The 19,625-nt window shown below is 36.8% G+C and overlaps 1 protein-coding gene across 5 annotated transcripts in view; it reads left to right on the forward strand.

Moving 5' to 3' along the window:
- GABRB2 (gamma-aminobutyric acid type A receptor subunit beta2) overlaps window positions 1-19,625 on the forward strand; it is a 237,378-nt gene that overhangs the window by 66,304 nt on the left and 151,449 nt on the right. For all 5 annotated transcript variants that reach the window (XM_034656770.1, XM_034656771.1, XM_034656772.1 and 2 more), the window contains one exon: window positions 17,575-17,795. In XM_034656770.1, the coding sequence (XP_034512661.1) occupies window positions 17,575-17,795 (221 nt within the window). The remainder of the gene's footprint in view (window positions 1-17,574; window positions 17,796-19,625) is intronic.

A 19,625-nucleotide genomic window follows, 5' to 3' on the forward strand; every position in this document is an offset into this window, starting at 1 on the left:
AATAGCACTTTTTGTATTTTATAAAGTGCCCCAAAAGCCCTAAGTTGACCAAGTTTATACTTGAGTATATCTGATTTGCTTCAACACTGGTTCCTGACAAACATGTTGGTCCTCTCAAATCTTCTTAAGAAGTACATATGTTACAATATACAAAATGATAAAGAAATGACAAAAAACCCAATAGCTATCCTATTAAGAACAGTTATTATTTGTTTGATTTGCTTTCTTCAATAATCACTGCCAATACAGACCACTTACTTTGCACCAGGCACAGAAACACATGTACTCTTCAGTTCTTCCAAGAATCTTGCAAGATAGGCGCCATTCTCTCTAATATGCAGAGGAGACTGAAGGACTTCTCTTATTGGAGGCTGAATAGAAAGTAGGTAATCTAGTCACTGAAACTTCAGTTCTGTCATGATCCATGAACTTAATAGATGAACATCTATGCTCTCTGCAGCATTAGGCTAAAACCAGGTTTTGTAGCTAACTTAACATAATAGAAGTTTATTTCTCACTCATTGAACAGATGAGTGCAAGTGTTCCTTTTTTGAACAGGCAGCTTTCCTTTTTGCCGTGAACCAGGCACTCTGGTTCTTTCCATCTGGGGGCTCTGTCATTCCCCAGGGTCATGGAGGGATGAAAAAGGGACACTATGTTCAGGAAATGACACATTGTACAGGCTTGCATATGATAGCCTCAAAAAGACAATGAGGAGAGAGGAGGTGGGAGGACTGGGAAAAATAGTCCCAGGCTTAGCTTGATAAATTGTAAGGACTGTGAAGTGTGTGTGTGTGTGTGTGTGTGTGTGTGTGTGTGTGTGTATAGGATAAGACCATAAATTTGTAATACTTGGAGGACTGCATTGAGAAAATTACCTGAAGAAAAAGTCTGATGTGTTTGTGGTTACTCTGGATAGTGGTATTTTGAGCTGTTTAAATTCTTTTCATCCTAATATTTGCATAGTATTCGAATCTTCTATAATAAGGTTTATGATAAAAAAAAACCAATAAGCTATTTTTTAAAAAATCTGAGAAACATGCTTGTACAACATGCAGGGCCAGGACTAGAGTGGGGTGTTAGGATGCACACTTTAAAAAGAATTGTCAAGTTCTGACTCTATACTTGCAGAAGGCACATACGTAGGGGGTAGTCACACTCACAAGAAAGAAGGGGATGCCACTTCGACTTCAGAAATCCTGGGCTGTTGATGCACTCAGTGGCTATTAAGACTATCTGATGCAGACAGGGCAGTGGCAAAGTTCTGTGCTTAATGCCACTTTCATCTCAAAAAAATTTTTTAAAAAATTGGCTTTGCCTCCAAAAGTGATCGTATGCGTTTCTGTTTCATCTTAGCACATCAGGTATTCTCTTGGAAGCATTGACTAAGCATATTCTCTTTGTTCCATCCTGGGTCTGCAGACTGGCCTTCTCCGCTTCTACAAGCTTGTTAAAAGTATGAAAGCAGTGATGTGTACTTATTTTAAAATGTCTTTTCTCTTTAATACTGTCAGATCTCTTCAGAGGCTACTGCTTCAGAAAGAATGAGCTTATCTCATGCCTAGCAGAACAAAAATAAGCATCTAAAATATTGAAAAGGGTCTACATAGCACTTCTGTCTCTGTCATTTCCTTAGAGTTTTCTCTTTTCCTATAAAATCAACTGCTTAGAATGAAGGAAAAACTAAAATAGCCAAGTAAGACACGGTGAACTCTACCCATTGCAAGGATGCGTAAATAAGGTAAGACAAATGTATTTGAAAGGACACATAATATGATGTTGTATACATAATAGTCAGTCATGACAAATGCCCTTGGAAATCTGTGTGGGGTATTTGCTTGCCTAGTCCCTTCTCCCTAAAATCTCTTGCAAAGTTATTCTTTTGTAACTGACAGATTAATGCACCATGGTAGGAAACTCCACAGGAGATCAAAAAACACTGGAACTTGTAAATAATTTCATTTTGATGTACTTAATACTAATATGCACCACTGGCCAGTGTGCTGTAGGCTGAAAATGAACTCTTAAAACTTGATGAATTCAAAGATCACTTTTGAGACCAACCTTCAGATGTATCATATCTGGTGAAAGTAGTAATTTACATCAATGAGAGCTCAATGAATTTGATTTGAAAAAAGAATGACAATATGTATGTAACTTCTGTTAGTCAAGGTGAGTTTTAAAAAAATAACTTATGAATGTCATGTCAAGTAGCCATAAATGCAATTTTCCTTGGAGATTTTAAATATATCTATATATCCCAAGTAAAATTTTTCTTATCAACTTGATCAAACCAATCTTTCTGTATCCTATAGCAACAAAGACTTTGTAACATTACTTTTTTACTCAATGCATTTGTGCAAAAGGAGGGAGAAAGAATAGTCCTAGCTTTTCTTATATTTTTTACAAAATAATCATGTAAAAAGTAGAAGGTTTACTAAATAACTATATAAATCCAAAATTATAAAGCAAGTGATTGCTTTATAAAATGATTCTTTATTTTTCACACATGATAACTTAGCTGGTAAGTGTCCCTAATATATTTTGGGTAAGTGACCAGTTCAGCAGCATTAAGTATATTTATATTGTTGTGTCACCGGTCTCCAGAACTCTTCCCATCTTGCAAAACTAAAACTATACCATTAAACAACTCTACCTTTCTTTCTCCTCCGAGTGCCTGGAAAATACCATTATATTTTCTGTTTCTGTAAATTTGACCACTTTAGATATCTCGTAAGAACAGAGCCGTATATATTATCTGTCTCTTTGTGACTGCCTTGTTTCACTCAGCATAATATCTTCGTTTCATCCATTTTGTAGCATGTGACAGAATTTTCCTCCTTTGAAAGGTGGAAAAAATAATCTATTGTATATGCTACATTTTGTTTAACTATTCATCCATTAACGGATATTTGCGTTGCTTTCACCTCTTGGAGATTGTGAATAATGCTGCTATGAACATGCGTGTGCAAATATCTCTTTAAGATCCTGCTTTCAATTCTTTTTGGATATATACCCAGAAGTGGGATTGCTGAATCATACAGTAATTCTATTTTTAATATTTTGAAGAACTACCATACTGTTTTCTACAACACCTGTATCACTTTACATCTCCGCCAAGAGTGTACAAGGGTTCCTATTCTCCGCATCCTTGACAGTACTTACTATTTTCCCTCCCTTTCTTCCTTTCTTATCTAAGCTGAGCATGCTTTAGTTTGCTGAAAATAGTTTTCCAATTGAATTATTTGTGAGTAAGTGCATTACTACAGGTAGTACCCTACAGTCCCTCTGATTACCTTGGGCTTCTCAGTAGTAAGGTATACACTCTGCCAAAACCAAAGCTATTTTAATCATTCTGCATGGTCAAAGGGAGTTGATGCAATCATATGTGGTGTAAAATTGAGTCTCCATATGTTTATTCAGGGAGACGTGCATATATATACAACTTTAGTATTCAAATCCCAGAGAATTCTCAGGGATCAACATTTACCTTTTCCTCTCGAGAAATAACTTATGTATGCCCATGATTGTTCTAGTTTCTTTGTTCTTCTATGTAACTTTGTAGCTAGCTAGCTAGATAGATAGAAATATAATTTCCTCCCTCACTTTTTGGAGGGGGTGGAGTAGAACAGAAGCAGTGTTGGGAAGTGATGACTCAAAATCAAAACTGGCAGTAAGATCAGTGTTCTAGAGGCAGCTCATTATAGTACTAAAAAACATGGGCTCCATGGTCAGAGATTTCCCTAACCAAATCATAACTTAGAAAATTATTGACTGAGCGGCATTGGAAAAGTGACTCACATCTCCATGTTTCATTTTGTCTTTTCTAAGATTTTAAAATTATTTATTAGAGTGAGAGAGTGCATGAGCTGGGGAGAGGGGAGAACCAGAGTCCCCGCTGAGCAGGGAGCCCAATGCGGGGCTCCATCCTAGGACCCTGGGATCATGACCTAGGCCGAGAGCAGACACTTAACCAACCGACTGAGCCACCCAGGCACTCCTCACATCTCCATGTTTCAGATGTGTCACCTGGAAAATGGAGATAATGAAAACAATGATGATAACAGCAAACGTTTATAGAACACATAATCTGAGCCAGGCATTCTACTAATCACTTTCCTTGGGTGAACTTATTTGCTAATAGTGACTGTGATTTACTTTGTTTTACAGAGCATGATGTCTCAAGGAAGTTAGGTAGCGTGCCCAAAATCTCACAGCAGCTAATAAATAGTGAATCCATCCAATACATAACTTATAGGGCTGTTATGATGATTAATGAGATAATGCATGTAAAAAAATGTTAGCCTGGGGTCAATGTTCGGTATTAAAACGGGGGAAAGAATTTAAAGCAATTTGAGATAAACTTACTGGGTAAGAAAAAAGCACCAAATGATAGGGAACAAATCATACATACAAAGTGTAATTTTGACATTGATTATCTCAGGGTGAACTGAGTCCCCTGCTGAGAGTGCATTATATATTAAGAAAGGGACAGAGATAACCAGTTATACTGGCTCAGTTTTTTAGCCATCCTTGGAATTAGTCCCATCATCACTGCAAAGGTTAGTCTGTAATAAAATGCAAAGTGAACTAAGCAAAATAGTGCAAAAGCTCATTGTCTTTTTTTTAAATTTTATTTTATTATATTATGTTAATCACCATAGAGTACATCCCCAGATTCCGATGTAAAGTTTGATGTCATTAGTTGCGTATAACACCCAGTGCACCATGCAATACGTGCCCTCCTTACTACCCATCACCAGTCTATCCCATTCCCCCACCCCCTCCCCTCTGAAGTCTTCAGTTTGTTTCTCATAGTCCATAGTCTCTCATGTTTCATTCCCCCTTCTGATTACCCCCCTTTTCTTTATCCCTTTCTTCCCCTACCGATCATCCTAGTTCTTATGTTCCATAGATGAGAGAAATCATATGATAATTGTCTTTCTCTGCTTGACTTATTTCACTTAGCATTATCTCCTCCAGTGCCGTCCATGTTGCAGCAAATGTTGAGAATTCGTTCTTTCTGATAGCTGAGTAATATTCCATTGTATATATGGACCACAGCTTCTTAATCCAGTCATCTGTTGAAGGGCATCTCGGCTCCTTCCATGATTTGGCTATTGTGGACAATGCAGCTATGAACATTGGGGTGCATATGGCCCTTCTCTTTACTACGTCTGTATCTTTGGGGTAAACACCCAGTAGTGCAATGGCTGGGTCATAGGGTAGTTCAATTTTTAACTTTTTAAGGGACCTCCACACTGTTTTCCAGAGTGGCTGTACCAACTTGCATTCCCACCAACAATGTAGGAGGGATCCCCTTTCTCCACATCCTCTCCAACAATTGTTGTTTCTTGCCTTGTCTATCTTTGCCATTCTAACTGGCGTAAGGTGGTATCTCAGTGTGGTTTTGATTTGAATTTCCCTGATGGCTAATGATTTTGAACATTTTTTCATGTGTCTGTTAGCCATTTGTATGTCTTCATTGGAAAAGTGTCTGTTCATATCTTCTGCCCATTTTATGATTTGTTTATTTGTTTCTCGTGTATTGAGTTTGAGAAGTTCTTTGTAGATCTTGGATACCAGTCCTTTATCTGTGGTGTCCTTTGCAAATATATTCTCCCATTCCGTGGGCTGTCTCTTAGTTTTTTTGACTGTTTCCTTGGCTGTGCAGAAGCTCTTTATCCTGATAAAGTCCCATAAGTTCATTTTATCTTTTATTTCTCTTGCCTTTGGCGATGTGTCGTGAAAAAGGTTGCTCTGGCCGATGTCATAGAAGTTGTTGCCTATGTTCTCCTCTAGAATTTTGATGGATTCCTGTCTCACATTGAGGTCTTTCATCCATTTGGAGTTTATTTTTGTGTATGGTGTGAGAGAGTGGTCAAGTTTCATTCTTTTGCATGTAGCTGTCCAATTTTCCCAGCACCATTTATTGAAGAGACTGTCTTTTTTCCACCGGATGTTTTTTCCTGCTTTATCAAAGATTAGTTGCCCAAAGAGCCGAGGGTCCATTTCTGGGTTCTCTATTCTGTTCCATTGGTCGATGTGTCTGTTTTTGTGCCAGTACCATGCTGTCTTTGTGATCACAGCTTTGTAGTACAGCTCGAAATCCGGCATTGTGATGCCCCCAGCTTTGTTTTTCCTTTTCAACAGTTCCTTGGAGATTCGGGGCCTTTTCTGGTTCCATACAAATTTAAGGACTATTTGTTCCAGTTCTTTGAAAAATGTCCTCGGTATTTTGATCGGGATAGCATTGAAAGTGTAGATTGCTCTGGGTAGTATGGACATTTTAACTATGTTAATTCTTCCAATCCATGAGCATGGAATATTTTTCCATCTTTTTATGTCTTCCTCAATATCTTTCAAAAGTGATCTATAGTTTCTAGGATATAGGTCCTTTACGTCTCTGGTTAAGTTAATTCCAAGGTAACGTATGGTTTTTGGTGTTATTGTAAATGGGATGGATTCCCTAATTTCTCTTTCTTCAGTCTCGTTATTCGTGTATAGAAATGCAACTGATTTCTGGGCATTGATTTTGTATCCTGCCACCTTACTGAATTGTTCTATAACTTCTAATAGTTTGGGAGTGGATTCCTTTGGGTTTTCCATATAGAGTATCATGTCATCTGCAAAGAGAGACAGTTTGACTTCTTCTTTGCCGATTTGGATACCTTTGATCCCTTTTTGTCTTCTGATTGCTGTTGCAAGGACTTCTAGTACTATGTTGAATAATAGTGGCGAGAGTGGGCATCCTTGTCGTGTTCCTGATCTTAAGGGAAAGGCTTCCAGCTTTTCCCCATTGAGAATAATGCTTGCAGTAGGCTTTTCATAGATGGCTTTTATGAGATTGAGAAATGTACCCTCTATTCCTACACTCTGAAGGGTTTTAATCAGGAAAGGATGCTGTATTTTGTCAAATGCTTTTTCTGCATCAATTGAGAGGATCATATGGTTCTTGAGTCTTTTCTTGTTGATATGATGTATCACATTGATTGATTTGCGAGTGTTGAACCATGCTTGCATCCCAGGTATGAATCCCACTTGGTCATGATGGATAATCCTTTTAATGTACTGTTGGATTCTATTAGCAAGGATCTTGTTGAGGATTTTGGCATCCATATTCATTAGAGAAATCGGTCTGTAATTCTCCTTTTTGAGGGGGTCTTTGCCTGGTTTGGGGATCAAGGTAATATTAGCCTCATAGAATGAGTTTGGTAGCTTTCCTTCTGTTTCTATTTTTTGAAATAGCTTTAGGAGAATAGGTATTATTTCTTCTTTGAATGTTTGGTAGAATTCCCCAGGAAAACCGTCTGGGCCTGGAGTTTTATTATTTGGAAGGTTGTTTATCACTGACTCAATTTCTTCATAGTTAATTGGCCTATTTAAGAAATCTATTTCTTCCTGTTTCAGTCTTGGTAGTTTATAGGTTTCCAGGAAGGCCTCCATCTCTTCCAGATTGTTTAGTTTTTTGGCATATAGCTGTTGATAAAAGTTTCTAATAATCCTTGCAATTTCAATGGTGCTGGTCGTGACCTCTCCCTTTTCAGTCATAATTTTAATAATCTCAGTCCTTTCTCTTTGTTTTTGGACAAGTTTTGCCAGTGGTCTATCAATTTTATGGATTCTCTCAAAGAACCAGCTTCTAGTCCTGTTGATCTGCTCTACTGTGCTTCTGGTTTCTAATTCATTGATTTCTGCTCTAATCTTGGTCAACTCCTTCCTTGTCAGTGGGTTAGGCCTGTCCCTCTGTTGCTGTTCCAGTTTCTTGAGGTGAGAATATAGAAACTGCATTTTAGATTTTTCTATTCTTTTGAGTGAGGCTTGGATGGCTATGTATTTCCCCCTTAGGACTGCCTTTGCAGTATCCCATAGGTTTTGGACCGTTGTGTATTCATTCTCGTTGGTCTCCATAAATTGTTTAATTTGTTTTTTGATTTCCTGGTTTATCGAGTCATTCTTGAGCAGGATGGTTCTTAGCCTCCAAGTGTTTGAGTTTCTTCCAGGTTTTTCCTTGTGGTTGAGTTCCAATTTCAGAGCGTTGTGGTCTGAGAATATGCAGGGGATAATTTCAATCTTTTGGTATTGGCTGAGACCTGTTTTGTGTCCCAGAGCATGATCTATTCTTGAGAATGTTCCATGGGCATTTGAATAGAATGAGTATTCTTTGGTTCTGGGGTGTAGTGTTCTATATATATCTATGAGGTCCAACTCGTCGAGTATGGCATTCAAAGCCTTTGATTCTTTGCTTAGTTTTTGCCAGGGTGTTCTGTCTATTTCTGATAGTGGGGTGTTGAGGTCCCCTACTATTACTGTGTTCTTATCTATATGTCTCTTTATTTTGGTTAAGAGTTGGCTTGTGTATCTTGCTGCTCCCCTGTTGGGGGCATATATATTAATAATTGTCATATCCACTTGTTGAATACTTCCTTTAAGAATAATATAGTGCCCTTCTGTATCTCTCTCTATGGCCTCTAGTTTAAAATCCAGTCTATCTGATATGAGAATTGCTACTCCAGCTTTCTTTTGAGGTCCATTTGCGTGGAAGATGGTACTCCATCCCCTTACTCTAAGTCTGAATGCATCTTTGGGTTCAAAATGAGTCTCTTGTAGACAGCAAATGGATGGGTCATGTCTTTTTATCCAATCTGCAACCCTGTGGCGTTTTATGGGAGAGTTTAAGCCATTTAGATTGATAGAGATTATTGACAGATATGATTTTAATGATGCCATTTCTCTTTAAAGTCTTTGTATCGGTTGTGACTTGCTGCTCTGTATCACTCTTGGGGCCTTTTTACCTTTATAGAGCCCCCCTTAATATCTCCTGTAGGGCTGGTTTCGTGGTTACGAAATTGGTTAATGATTGGCGATTTTGGAACGTCTTTATTTCTCCATCAATTCTGAATGACAGCTTTGCTGGATAAAGGATCCTTGGCTGCATGTTTTTCTCTGAAAGAGCTTTAAAAATGCCCCCCCAAGCCTTTCTCTCATTCCAGGTCTCTGTAGACAGGTCTGACGTAATCCTGATACCTTTGCCTTGGTACGTGAGAAATTTCTTTGCCCTGGCCGAAAAGCTCATTGTCTTGTCCACGTGCATTTTAGTTTCACATACAAGAAGATAATCAGTCACCTCTGAACTTAGATTTCCCTTATGGGTGATCTTAGGTGCGGCTCTCATGTCCCCACTGTGTCTCTAGCAATTAGTCAGAGCTGCAGCCATGTGCTTCTTCTGAAATGCTGCAATGGAACATCTGGTGTGATGGCTTCTATTAAGTGGGGGCTGAGTTTTACTCCATTACATTCTAGTTTAGGAGGCTGCGAATATGGAAATATTGCCATGACCTATAATTGGATCACCAATTTGTGGGCTCAGATGTGGAAGACAGAGAGCATTTTAAAGAGCTAGGAATGCGGAAAAGGCTTTGTGGGAATTTTTGTACTTCTCTCTGAGTTCTTTCTGCTTTGGGTAGATAATTGTGTCCTTCAGAAATCCTCATTCTCAGCCCTGGGGACTTTGCTAGTAGAATTAGAGGAGCTATAAAAAACTTAAAAAAAAAACAAACCAGTAGCTCTAAGGGTATTGGAGACATGTGGGAAAGGAATAGAATGAAAACTCACTCTCGAATGCTAGTGGGTGGGAAGAACAAATTCCTTAGTGGGTTTAGGAGTAATGATTAGTAAGGGGGGGTTAAAGAATCAAAATTTGAAACCCATTAGGACAAGTGAAGAAGTGAGAACAAGCTTTATTTTAATGTGTCCATGGATAAATATTTATAAGGCATCAATTATGTGAAAGACAAGATGCTCAGGCACTGAAGAACACAGGGCAGTTTAGCTGGGGAGGTTACCCCTCTCCTCTAATTAACATCACATTAGGTACCAGTTCAATTCAAGGATGCTTAGGAGGCTACAAACCACTGCATTAAAGGATTCCGAGGATGAACATGGATGGTGACAGAGGGAGAAGAGGGAGAGTCCTCATAAATGCTTAGAGAATGGGTCGGTTTGCGGAAGGCAGACAAAGAAGTGTATGGGGAATAGAATAACAAAGTGGAAGGTAAAGATGGATTGGGGAGGTAGAAAAGTTTAGTTGAAACAAAAAATTTAGGAGAAGGATTAGTTGAAGAAAAATGGAGTGACACAGAATCCTAGAACATCTGAAACTCAAACTCTGAAAACCCTGAAGCTCTTAATTTCTGTTCATTCACTTTGGATGAGGAAACAGATTCAGAGAGATGAAGCGAGTAGAGCAGACTTTAAAGAAGAGTGGAATTTACAAACAATGGAGTCTCTCTGAAAGCTTTTTGGAAGAATCCATTGGCTCAAACTCCCATTGCAATATAGAGGGTGGTGTGGTGTGGGTGCGTGTGTGTGTGTGTGTGTGTGTGTGTGTGTGTGTGTTCATTTCCTCTGAGTATTAAACAAGGAACAGATATGAAGCCTTTACATTAGTAATAAAATGAAGTTTCCTAATGGTTACTATGAGGAAGATTGAAGTTAGTGTCAGAGGAAGAGTCTGGGATCTCCTCTTTTGATATTTAGGAGGAAAATTATGGATGTATTTTCACTTCTCAATAATGGCTTAACTGTGAATTTCCCTGGGATGGAAAAATGGTTTACCACTTAAAGGTCTTACTTCTTGTGTGATTTTAGATAAAATCCTTTGATCAATACAAAGGAGATGTGTGTTTTGTTAACAAGCCAAAAGGCTGAGAATTTTTCATTTATTACTATATTTCCTTTTCCTTTATGCTGAGCTCTAAAATATGCAAAAAGTAAAGACATTTTTAATATTAGATTCTATTTTTATAATTTAATTTGACAAGGAATTATTTATATAGTTTTTGTTGTAGGTATTATATACATAGGTATATATATAATATAATGTATATATATTGGTATATATATAATGATATATATATATATCATAGGTTACAAAAAGATTTAAAAATCTCCTGTCATCTCACCATACAGAGATACCACTGTTTATATTTTCTTTTAGACATTTTTTGCCAATATATATTTATATAACTCAAAACAGAATCATATTGTGCATATTGATTTGTAGTATTCTTTAAAAAACAATAATATATAACAATATGTTGAGAACATCTCTTCATGTCAGTAAATATCTTTACAATGTTATTTTTAATTCCAGCCTGTATTCCATTATGTATTTGTACTGTATTGTATTTACTCAGTTCCACACTGATGGTCTTTATTAATTTTTTTTTCCGCTAATATAGCAATAAGTATTTGGGGGAGATGAATGTCTGTGCATTGTCTTTCATTCAGATGGCAGAGTAAACACATGTGAAACCAGGACCCTACCCCACTATCTGTTCCCCCAAACAAAAAACTAAGAAAAAGGACATAAAGGGATGGACAATGATGTAATTACATTTATAATTTTTCTCACATACATAGCCATGCTCTGAAAGAAGAAAGGGAAAGCTCCATTGATTAGAAAGGGTGAGGTCTGCAGGGAACAAAAAAGCATATGGAAAACAGTGGAGATAAATGAGATAGAGAGAAGGCTGAAGGTTTGTGGTTGAGCAGCAAATCGGGCTCATGTATGAATATGGACCACAAAGTGCAATCTGCAGGCTTGAGATAGGATAAGATGCTGCGCCATACATCCAGAGGGAAGGTCTATAGCTGAGAGCAGGATCCACTCATTTGTGAAAGGAGGAGGTAGACAGAATGCTCCTCAAAAAGATAGTTCTCATTATTTAATAATAAAACACACGAAATGGCTTATGTTTGTATTTACTTCTTTTGGTTTGTCTTATTAATAGTTAAGCATTGTCAATGGATTGAATACATCAATTCAGGTTGAGGTGAATGAAGAGAAATAGAAATTTGGAAAGCATGCAAATGATTATAGTGATATTAGAAGTCAGCCTAATAATCTTACTGCTTTCACAGTTCTAAAGTGTCAACTCCAAGATATTTATTTATTACAAAGGAAAACATTAACTTCCCAGCGAAGAAGCCTGGCAGATACAACCTTAATCAACTGTTCAAGATTAATATTCGTGTACCCCTTATATAATGCTTCTTTGGTGATATTCTTGCCCAAACTGTATGAACAGTCTGATCAGACAAACTCAAACTGAGAGACATTCAACAAAATAAATGACCAGTATTCTTCGAAAGCATAAACATCATCAAAGAGAAACTGCCACAGATTGAAGGAGGCTAAGGAGCATAAAAACTAAGTGCAAGGTGATATCTTGGATTGGATCCTGCAACAGTAAAAGGACCTTAGTGAACAAATGGGTGGTGTTCTAATAATGTCTATAGTGTAGTTAATAGTGTCGCATTAATGTTACTATCCTGGTTTGATATTGTTCTGTGGTTTTGCAAAATGTTAATTTTAGAGGAAGCTGTGTGCAACTCTGTACTAATGTGTTCAAAATATAAGGTTAAGATAAATATAAAAAGAAATTTATAAGAAAATAGCAAAGTAAGAACGTTTTATCTGTATCTATGCCTGTATCATTTACCTATATTATATCTATATCTATCTATCTTGAAATACCCAATAGCAGGTGGTAAACACTCAAGCAGAAAAATGTTCAAAGAGCATGAATTAGGCAATTTGCAAAGTAATAAACTTAAAACAGTTAAGAAATACACACAGAAATTATTTCATAGTATACATTTTCTAGAAGACTAAGCCAAAGAAACAGGAAAAGTTTGAATCTTGGTATTAGAAAACAAATTACAAAGATAGCAAAAAACAAATATAAGAAATATTTTAGACATTTAGAAGATTTTAAAGTGACAACATGCATTTGAACACAAAGTCAGTAAAACGTTTCTTAGAATGGAATTATTTTATTCCTAGAAGCAGCCTTAAGGGCTGCCTATTTCAGCTGCCTCATCGTACCAATGAGGAATTGTGAAGTTATTACTGTTGAGTGGGAGTCTTTTCAGCCCATCCTGATGGGGCTGTTTGTCCCCCAGTATGCACAGAAGAGACTCATTTTATAGCATCAGTCTGCTTTTTCCCCCACAGATGTCAAAGCAGTTTTGTTTACCCCCAATTTCTAAGTTAATTAACTTTAGTTGTTCTTCTGAGTTGAAAACAAGTGCAGAAATATGAGAGGATTCACCCAAGGTCACAACAGAGGAACGTGAAAAGTTCTAGGATATGAACCTGGGTGTGTCTGACCCTATGGACTATGTTTTTTTTAAGCAGTTTTAAATTTTATTTTTTCTTTAAATTCAGTTATATAAAAGTGCATTCATTCTGGTATACCGTTCCATGAGTTTTGACAAATGCCTAGTCATGTAACAGCCACTGCAATTAGGATTCAGGACAATTTGTTTACCCCAAATCATTCCCTTATGCTGATCTTTTGTAGTCAGCCTTTTCCCTATCTTGAATCCCAGGGAACTACTAACCCTATAGTTTAACCTTTTGCAGAATGTGGTATAAATGGAGTCATATAATATGTATCCTTTTGAATCTGGCTTCTTTCACTTAATATTCTGTATTTGAAAAACATTGATGATGTTGCATATATTACGGTTTTGTTCTATCTTGTTGCTGAGTAGTATTCTGTTTCATGGATGTACCCGTTTGTTATCTCTTCATCTGCTGAAGATCACTCATCCAGATGGCTTCCTGCTTTGGCAATTAATAGAGAGCTGCTGTAAATATTTGCACACTGGAGTAAGATTACTGGGTCATTTGTCAGATGTATGTTAACTTTATAAGAAACCGTCCAACTCTTTTCTAAATGGCTAATAATTTATATTCTTACCTGCAACAGATAAGATTTTCAGTTGCTCTGCAGCCTCACCAGCACTTGGAATTGTCATTTGTTTTTAGAGGTTTTTGTTTGTTTGTTTGTTTGTTTTTTAGGAGAGGGAGGAGGTAAAGGGAGAAGGAAAAAGAGAATCTTAAGCGGGCTCTATGCCCAGGGCAGAGACCGATGCCAGGCTCAATTCACAGCCCTGAGATCATGACCTGAGCTGAAATCAAGAGTTGGATGCTTAACTGACTGAGCCACCCAGGCACCCCTTATTTTAGCTTTTCTAATGGGTGTGTAGTAGCATCTCATTTTAGTTTTTAATTTGATTCTCCATGATGAGTAATGATGTTTTGCATCGCTTCCTGTGCTTATTTATCATTTGTGTTTCTTCATTGGTTTAATTTTCATATAATTTGCCCATTTTTTATGGGGTTGTGTGTTGAGTTTTGAGAATTCTTTATACATTTATATATTCTGGATACCTGTCCATTGTCAGATACATGATTTGCAAATATTTTCTCACGGTCTGTGGTTTGTCTTTTTACTCTCCTCATAGTGTTTTTCATGGAGCAGAAGTTTTAAATTTTGTTGAGGTCCAATTTATCAGTATTTTGTTTTATTGCTTGTGCTTGTGGGCTTTTTTCAAAGTCTTTGCCTAACTCAAAGTCACAATTTCTCTTATGTTTTCTTCTCATAGTTTTATAGCTTTACGTTTAAGTCTGTGTAATTGAGTTAATTTTTTGTGTAAGGTATAAAGTATGGGTGAGGTTCTTATTTATTTATGGGTGTTCCTGTTGATCCAGACTCTTTGTTTAAAAGATTGTGCTTTCTCCAATCTATTGCCTTTGTATCCTTGTGAGAAATCATTGAGCATATTTGTGTGGGTTTGTTTTTAGATTCTTCTATTGATCTGTGTTTCTATCAGTACCACAGTACCACCCTGTCTTAGGTGTAGCTTAATAGTAAGTCTTGAAATCAGATAGTGAGTCCTCCAACTTTGCTCTTTCCTTTCAAAGTTGTTTGGTCTATTCTCTTTTTTTTTTTTTTCTTTTTGCTTTCTATATAAATTTTAGAATCAGCTTGTGCATATCTATAAAAAGTCCTGCTTGTGTATTGATTGGGATTGAATTTTATCTATAGATCAGTTTGGGGAAATTGACATCTTAACAATACTTTTCAAGGCCATGAACATGGTATAGCTCTCCATTTATTTGCTTTGGGCTTTGTGTGTGTTTGTGTTTAATGAGATTAAAAGAGGGAGAAAAAATAAACAATAAATTCACCCATGGAATGGTCTTTCTTCACATTTTGATTCCCTCTCCAATCTACATACTGTTCTTGCTTTGCATAGTCCTTAGGTAGGGTTTTTTTTCCTTTTTTTTTTTTTTAAATTATTTCCAGGATATTTAGTTGTAATTAGTGAGAGAGACAGCCTGTAGTGGGCTTACTGCATCTTAAACACCATTCAAAGTCAATTGGTTTTAGTTATGATTATCTAAGTTCTTGCATGGTGATGCCATGGATTGAGAAGCAGCCAGAAGTGGTTTACTTGGTTTTGTTGTTGTTGTTGTTGTTGTTGTTGTTGTTGTTTTCAGTTTGAATAAACCAATTGTGAGACAACTTCCAAAAGGTGGGGTTGTTAAAAGTAAAGGATATACTTTTTTATGTGAATGTTCAAGGGATTTATCTTGGGTGGATAGAGGCTTGGGAGAGAGGTTGGAACACAGAACCACTCTTTCTTCTTAAGTCCAATAACATTTATTTAGATTCAGGACTTTCTTCTACTCTCGACTGTGTCATTTCATGTATCATTTAAAAATAAATGAAATGAAAATTGATGTGACAGCAGCCTGACGAGGGTCTGTCTGGGTGCATTTCTTAGCAGGCTTTGCCTTGCTGACAAATAACAGGAAATAGCATATGGCACTGGTTATCACAGTGGTGCCATTTATTTAGCTCCGAAGAGAATACAGTTTCTGTGTTCAAACACATCTCAGCGGGCTGATAAACTCCAGCACCTTCCAAGCAGTATTATCTCCCCTAAATCTTAACAGGGCTTATGATCAAAGAAGCATAAATAGCTTTATCTTCTAATAGAGATAATAATCAAATTTTCAGTTTTATCTCCAAGAATTAGAAATTACAAAATGTATTCTCTTAAGTACCATATAAATTGCCTCTTTTGTTTATGTCTTACTTTTTAGGCTATAACATAGACACGTGTAAAAAATGTATCTGGTCCTTTTCCTGTTTTCTAGTTATGTAATTCATAAGTCTACAAGGTTGTTTTTACTATAAATCAAGATGCTACTCTAGAGATCCTCATCCTGTTTTTTTTATGAAAGCTGAGTATTGCAGAGCACTTCAGAACACTGACTAAACTGATCCACTAAAGGAAATTTCACCTACAATTATTTGATATAACTTGAGGATATTAATGAATCTTTTGTTAGAATAGAACTGTGATTCTATACTTCTCATTCAGAAGTCAGCCCTACCCTGACTTCTGAATGAGATCAAAATTTGCATATTTATGAAACAAGTGAAAATATTTGATTTTTTTGCAGAGGGATTTTATTTTTCCTATTAAAACTATTCAATGTTTTTAGCAGGTAATATATTATAAGTTACATTTTAAAATTATATAACCAAATTAGGATGTATAAATCTCAATAAGGGTTGGAAAAACTTAAGGACTTCACAGAGATTGAGTTGTGTATCTTATCTACAAAAGTATGCCAATATGTGCAGAAATCCAGTAGGTGTACCTTATTGGATATTCATTCATTCATTCATTCATTCACTGTTTGTGCCCTAGGACTATGCTGGCTCTCAGGTTGCAGAGGTGATTAATATATGATTCCAGTTTTTTCAAAAGCCCTTAAGTAGAACATTGTGAATTGATTTTAAAATAAAATGGTAATTATCTTTTGAAATGAATATTTGGTCTTTCATTAAGTTACTCAAATGCAGGTGAGAGAGCAATTGCATTGTACCCATAGGCCTCTAATGGATAAAACATGTCACAGTATATATGTAAATGCTTATTTATAGTATATAGCTTTTTGTAGTTTACAAATTGCATTTGAGTTATACATTTGTTATAACAATCTTCTGCTTAGATCAGGTACATATTGAAAGTCCCATTTATAGTTAATGGAACTTAAACAAAAGAAGTTTTATAAAATACATGCCATAAACAATTGAGAAATGCTGGATCTGGGACTCCAAGTTCAGTGCTCGCTTTATAACAACCCATTGTTTCTCAAAAGCTAAGAGAATCCTGAGATTAAAATTCTCATGAAATACTGACTGAGCTAATATTGTTTAGCCAAGAAGCTACGTTAAGTCTCAGTGTAAATGTCATCTCTCTTGGGAAATCCACCTTGATTAGATTGTTTAGGATTCTCATTGACAAACTCTTAAAATTACTACTGTAACAAATTAACCGCTTTTTTGCAATTGTATTTGTACCCCATCTAAAACACTTTTATGTACCCCACTTTGGGAAGGACGAGTTAATTCACTAATTATTCCTTACCATCTTTCTTCCTGGGTAACACATAATAAATTTCACCAGAATATGCTCTTCTCATTTCCATATTTACAGTGCCTGCCATGGTGCCTGACAGACACATAGTGGGTGTTCAGCAAGAAAGGGTTTAATAAATTAATATTTGCCTATATGTGAATAGTATGCGTTTCTAGTGTGTGGTCGTATATATTTTCTTTTCTTATGAATACTAAAGTGTTTGCCTATCTCCCAAGTCTGTTTGGGTACAAAATAACCATTTTTTTTTCACATTCACAGGATTATACCTTGACAATGTACTTCCAGCAAGCCTGGAGAGATAAGAGACTGTCCTATAATGTAATACCTTTAAACTTGACTCTGGACAACAGAGTGGCAGACCAGCTCTGGGTGCCTGATACCTACTTCCTGAATGATAAGAAGTCATTTGTACACGGAGTGACCGTCAAGAACCGCATGATCCGCCTGCATCCAGATGGGACGGTTCTTTACGGCCTCAGGTTTGTAGTGTCCATTTCAAAATTGAACTTTTCCTGAACGAAATAGTTATTGATTTTTATTGGAGGGGAGTATTTTGCTGTTTTCCTTATTCCTTCTTCAATTCTGTCAAAAGCAGTTAAATCCCCTATACAGTAGATATCTGAGAGCTTAGGGGAGCATGTTTACCAAGGGACTTAGCCCTAGCTAAGAATAAGTTTTTCTGAATTATCTTCTAATATCAGCTGCTGATCCTAAAGCTGCTTTCTTTAAGGAGTAAGGATAAACAATCAAAATAGCTGAGATATAGGGCTTCCTTAAAATGGAAAAAAATTTTGAATGCTGGATACTTGTTTGAGCATGGCAGATGCTTGGTTTCATAAATTGCTCCTAAGCTGCATGAATTGGGTCTGGTCCTCTGACTACAGGAAGGCTTTTTGTGCCTTCTTATCCTCCAAGGAGCAATCAGACTTGCAAATAAATAAAGTTGTTATCCCACGTTTATTTCTAATAAATTTACACTATTCAATGTACTTTTATGTCGGAAAGTAATTGTGATACTCTGCTGTTAAGGTGAGGATGAATTGTAAAATAAGACTGTTTCTTCTTTTAAAGTTTATATTGTATTAGAAGCAATAGATGGTTTCCTGAAAGAAAATGGAGAAAAAAAGATATCTATCTTCCTCTGAAAAATTACATTATTACAATATAAAGGATTCCTCTGTGTTATTGGGAAGAAACTCTAAATTCTGAAACATTCAAATGTCTCTGATCAATTCTGTTTTACACACGTGTGGTTACCTTATCATAATAATTATGGTAGTAACAATAGTATTATTCGTTTATTATGGGGTCAGATATTGCGTTTTTAACTCAATGCTTTCCATGCATTGTTATAATTAATCCTTACAACAACTTCATATGTTAGAAACTGTTATGATCTTTATTTTCAAATGAGGAAACTGAGGCTGACATCTAAAATCACAAAGCATGTTAGCAGCAAAGATGAGATTTGAACTCAGATCCAAGTTTAGAGCCACAGCTCTTAACCACTACGCTAGGATGCTTCCCACTACCACATTTTTTCTTATCTGTCATGTCTTGTTTTCATTATCTGATATAGTCAGTGTGTCTGACTGGCACATTGTCTTAGTGCTTATGAACCAGCTTCTTTGTTAATGGTATTTTCAGAGAGAGTGGCGTTTGGCTGCCAAGGGAGAGTGGGTGAGGGTGAGGCACGGAAAAAGCATGTGTGTCCTGTCAGCTACCGGAGGTGAGGAGATGGCTTGGATATGGGCAGGGCTCACATCCTTAGATGTCTTAGATGTCTTAGAAAATAGAGAAACAGCAGAGAGAGAAATTGACAATGTTGGCAAAGATTCCACCAAAGGTGTGGACTTTGAAGCACTAATGGAAAGAATTGTGTTAATGGATACATTGTGCTAAATTTACCACCTGGAATGAAACATTTAGAATCACAAAGACCTTGATGAGAGTGTGACCATGCAGGCTGTGGGGGAGACCAGGGCCGGGGTTCAAAGGAGACTGTAGTTCACACTTTTGAAGAGTTAAGCACAGAGAGTGGTCAGAATCCTGAAGAAGGCAGAAGGAAGCATGGAAATAACACCTACTTGGTGGTGAATGAGGGGGAGGACTGGCAAGTGGCAAGGTTTGGCTAAACACCAGACCCAGTGCTGGAGGCATTTGCTTAGCAAATCACTTAATCTGCACAGCAGTCATGCAGAAATTACCCTGAGCTCTTCCCATTTCTGTGGAACACCCACCTTGGAAACAGAGAACAAGTTGTATTCTCCTTGGTATACCCAGCAATGACAAAGCATCTACACCATAAA

Source organism: Ailuropoda melanoleuca, chromosome 3, assembly GCF_002007445.2.
Source record: "Ailuropoda melanoleuca isolate Jingjing chromosome 3, ASM200744v2, whole genome shotgun sequence".
Lineage (NCBI taxonomy): Eukaryota > Metazoa > Chordata > Mammalia > Carnivora > Ursidae > Ailuropoda > Ailuropoda melanoleuca.